Source organism: Atta cephalotes (genome assembly GCF_000143395.1).
Source record: "Atta cephalotes unplaced genomic scaffold scaffold00016, whole genome shotgun sequence".
NCBI classification, from domain to species: domain Eukaryota; kingdom Metazoa; phylum Arthropoda; class Insecta; order Hymenoptera; family Formicidae; genus Atta; species Atta cephalotes.
In genome coordinates this window covers 5,249,940-5,254,599 of record NW_012130080.1, presented here as the reverse complement: position 1 = coordinate 5,254,599, position 4,660 = coordinate 5,249,940, and the positions used below count along the sequence as shown (strand labels likewise).

General features: G+C 30.9%; 2 protein-coding genes across 2 annotated transcripts in view; both read left to right on the top strand.

Moving 5' to 3' along the window:
• Positions 1 to 903, top strand: part of LOC105618362 (bifunctional purine biosynthesis protein PURH) — a 6,822-nt gene extending 5,919 nt beyond the window's left edge. The window contains exons 6-7 of the mRNA XM_012199905.1: positions 135 to 399; positions 559 to 903. Of these exons, the coding sequence (XP_012055295.1) occupies positions 135 to 399; positions 559 to 678 (385 nt within the window). The 3' untranslated portion in view covers positions 679 to 903. The remainder of the gene's footprint in view (positions 1 to 134; positions 400 to 558) is intronic.
• A 647-nt stretch (positions 904 to 1,550) lies between these two features.
• Positions 1,551 to 4,496, top strand: LOC105618361 (nuclear pore complex protein Nup85). Its single transcript, XM_012199904.1, has 9 exons — positions 1,551 to 1,580; positions 1,952 to 2,057; positions 2,173 to 2,517; positions 2,658 to 3,037; positions 3,106 to 3,425; positions 3,488 to 3,705; positions 3,779 to 3,997; positions 4,124 to 4,223; positions 4,286 to 4,496. The coding sequence occupies exons 1-9, from the start codon at positions 1,551 to 1,553 to the stop codon at positions 4,494 to 4,496; spliced, it is 1,929 nt and encodes a 642-aa protein (XP_012055294.1).
• Positions 4,497 to 4,660: the final 164 nt, after the last annotated feature.

The following is a 4,660-nucleotide window of genomic DNA, read 5'->3' as shown; positions in this document are numbered from 1 at the left end:
AAAAATAGATTATTAAAAATATAGAATTATATATAAAAGTTATATCTTGATATTTTATATGTAATATGTGCGTGGTGCGCGCGCGCGCGCGTGTGTGTGTGTGTATGTGTGTGTGTATTTTAGTACTATTATAGGTGGCTTCGTCAACACCCGAAGGTAATAGGAATGAAATTCAAGAAGGGAGTGAAAAGAGCGGAAATTTCTAATGCCATTGATAATTACGTTAATGGATCTATTGGAAAGGATATGGATGAAACTACTTGGGCCGCTATGTACGAAGTGATTCCTGAAAAACTATCGGAGAGCGATAAAATTGAGTGGCTTAAAAAGTTGGATAATGTTGCTCTGAGCAGCGATGCCTTCTTCCCATTTAGAGACAACGTGGACAGGGCTAGACTTGTATGTACAATTATTATTATGTTACCTCTATTTTATATAAATACAATCATTTAAGTTGATAAAAATAAATCAAATGTTAATCAATCAACTTTTCTTCTAAACAATAAATTTATTAATATTACATTTCATATTTTTAATGATTCTTTTCTTTCGTTATAGAGTGGTGTCAAATTTATCGCGAGTCCTGCTGGCTCCACGAACGACGCAGCAGTAATAGAAGCCTGCAACGAATATGGAATTGTGTTGGCTCATACTAGTTTTCGATTGTTTCATCATTAAAGTAGAATTTTATATGCATTGTTATATATAATACATACTATTGCATAATACATACTATTTTACACAATGTTCTCAATCGAAAGATTTCTTCTACTTATTACAACATTTTGATATAAGAAGAGTGACAAATATAGAAAATATTTTTGTACCTCTTTTTTACTTCTAATATCTGTTAAGCTTTATATGCACAATTATACAAAATATAAAATGTCAGATACAAACGCATACATATTTGCATACATATATCCCTTTATTATGGCATCTTATAATTTAAAAGTGTATATATATATATAAGTGTATATATATTCCGTATATATTTTGACATTAGTTCAGTAAAATGATTATATTATTTTATTTTTTATATCTACAAATGATTGAATTGTGAGTTTTGTAAATCATTAATTCTACTGTTATTAATTTTATCATTCTCCATATTTTTTGGAATATATATTAGAAAGAAACATAATATATTGAGTCTACAAGCATTATACACTCTCTTTCTTTTAAACAATTCTTCTCGCATGCATTATTTCGACACGTAATATAAGAAATCTTTTCGTTAATATTTTTAAAATATTTAATTTTATGTTGTTGAAATTTGAAAGTAACACGAATATAGATATTCAAATATAAAGCGGGAATCCCTGAAACATAGTGAACCAATCAACGCGCATCTTTCTCGTGTCGTGACTCTTATTAAAGAGAAACTGAGTTCATTAACAAATAACTACTTTCCTTTCTCTGTCAATTGTCATGTCGATGATTTTATAGCGATCGTACCCCGCCAAAGTGTTTATTTACAGGAATATTATTAATTGCAATAATAGCGTCAACGTGATTTACAAATTTAGAAAGAAATAAATTGAGTGATTATGGACGAAGTCGACAATGCTCAAATAATTGTTAGTGAGATGTACACACATTTGTAAAATATTATTTACACGTAAAAATTTGTGTCCATATATAATACATAAATAATACATAAATATTATATTTTAATGTTTACTTTAAATTTTAATACAAAATCAGATGACGTTACGTTATAAAGTACTATATAAATTTATTTAGACTATCGATATTTTAAGAATTATTTGCAAGTTTATTTATTAGTCCAATCTACACAAATTTGCTTTTAATACTAATTATACAATTTTTTGTATTATGAATTTTTTTTATTTTGGACTATAACAGATATTAGAAGAAACTAGGGAATGTAATTTTATAATTCTTTTTACTCGCTAATCAATGATCTAGTTAACTTTATGTTTTGCAGGTTATAGCAGATGATGTTTGCAGGAGAGCAGGTATCGCGACAACCTGGATCAGCAGCAATAGATTTGGGATACATGCATATAAACATGTGGATAAATATTCGCAAGGTTTGCCAAATAATATATACATATGTGTATAGAAGTTATATATTATAAATTTGTATCTTTTACTGCATATATAAGTTAGGAACAATTATTTTGCTACATTAAGAATTTATTTTAGACATTAGAAGTCAATTTGCACCTTGCGATGCTAGAGTACATTTTCTCCGACCAGAAATCATATTATTCTCACCACTTTTACGTAAACTGGTAAATGAGAGCAATGGAATCTTCCTGTCAATTCAAAAGCTTAAATCTTCCTCTGGCGACATTAGGCCAGAACTTCTCAAACATAGCAAACAATATAGATCTATATTGAGAGCCTGTGTTGAAAACTTGCAAGAGATATTACCAAAGGAATCATTATCAGAAGAGAAGACTATGCTAGAAAATTTTCTCACTATATTTTATCAAGTAGAATGCCTTTGGCATTTAACAGAAATTCTTTATGTTGATATTGTACCAGGTAAATTGAGTTAATAAAATGTACAATATAATTTATGAAATAACAAAAATACAAAAATAAATATAAATTTTTATTTAGTATAGCTCTTTTTGTTTTAAACACATAAAACTTTTTCTAAAAGATTTTCGTGATTTTCACAGGCGATGTTGTGCTACCACAGTTATTAGAGTGGATCAGCTTTCATTTTCCCTCAAGGGAACTGGCAGCATCAAAGATTTTGTCTCAGAAAACTATGTGTGCCGATTTAGAAAATATAAATTATTGGGAAGCTATAATGGGCTGTGCATTCCATGGTAAATTAAATCTAGTTTGTCGTCTTCTGGCATTGCACAGTAAAGCGGATCATTCAGCATTTATTACTGCGGACAATATTATCAGAACAATGCCAGTTTATAATGTATATGGCGGATATTCTGTAAACGAATTTATTATGCGATGGAAACACTGGCAAATGGATCTTTGCTCAAATCTAGAGACCAATTGCTTTGTTATAGATAACAATCTGGAAATGCTTATGAAGGTCAGTAAAACAATATTAAGTTTTTTCTTTTTGTTTTTAAATATAAAAGTTAAATTTTTGTTTTGTAGTTGATAGCAGGAGATGAATCGGTGTTGTGGGAATATTCCATGTATACTGAAGCATGGTATGAATTGCTGGCAGCAAAATTATTTTATTCAGCTCCCTGCTGCAAACAGCTGGAACTTTCACGTTATGCGAATAGCGTTGCTGAGAGATGGCAAGCTAATAGGCATTTGGATCGTGTAATCCTTGCTTTAATGGAAAATGATTTATACCAAGTTATCAAAGAAATACAATATATGAGCGATAATGGCTGGTTTGCAGCCCACCTAATGGATCTATTATACAAATGTGGAAAATTAAACATTCTCAGCAAAGAAAAGACAAAGTGAGTATAAACACAGGATAAAAGAATGATTGTAAATCATAAATTAAAATATCTTATTACAGTGTGACTGCACAGCTTCATGAATCTCTCATATTGGAGTATGGCACCACACTGATGAGCCATCGCTCATTGTGGCAGTGTGGTGCAAGTTATTTGATACATTGCTCCACACAAGGCTTGGCTAGATTAGAAATTTTGTTGCAGTCGCTACCAACAGGCACAGAGGCGAGAATCAACAAAATTATTGACGTCGCGCGAGACAATAATATGCCGCACGTTGGTAAAATTCGATCTCTTTTCTACTTTTCTCTCTTGGCTTAAACAAGATTTATAATAATTTAAAAAATTCTTAGTTACTAGTATATGCAAAATCCAAGGAATGAAAAGTATAAGACAAGGGAGATTGGGCAATGCTCTTACATGGGCGCTCAAGGCACACGACGGCAACTTTATCACATACATCGCGGACCAGTTTTTAAAACATTACGCAGAATACGGAGAATTAGAGTGTCGCGACTTGTTAGAGAACTTGGGTTCTTGCATGTTGGCTAGCGACAGGCTCACATTTTTGGGTAAAGAATTATGTATAATAGCCAACAAGAATAATTATCAATATTTCTGTAATATATAACAATGTAATTATATAAATTATGTAACTAATTGTGCGTGAATAATTAATATAAAATTTTATTTTATAGGAAAGTATTGTGAGTTTCATCATATGTACGGAATGGATGAATATCGCGAAGCGGCGAGTCTGTTGGTGTCTCTTTTAGTTTCAAATTTGACGCCGAAGTAGTAAGTTGCTCGTTTTAAGAATATTCATGGTTACACAACTTACAATGTAAAATTTTTTTCAGTTTTTGGTCCATCTTGCTCACAGATGCTATACCATTGTTAGAAGCGGAAGACGTAATCTTTTCTTCGAATGATTGCTACGAGTTGCTACGTTGTGTGGAGGCACATGGCGACGATCCAAAATTTCAAGACAAGATTTCTATCTTCCGAATAGGCGTTGCACGAAATCTAGCAAGAGCTTTAAGTCTAGAAGGTTGCCAGGCCGAACATTGACTAAATCACTATTATACTATCCATTCTCTTTTGTATAAAGTGATAATAAGTTTCTTTAATAAATTGTAATTACATTTTCAAATACGCATTTTCTAATTGTGTGATATTTTTCTAATTCACCAAGTCATTTATTTTATATATATATATATATATATATATATATA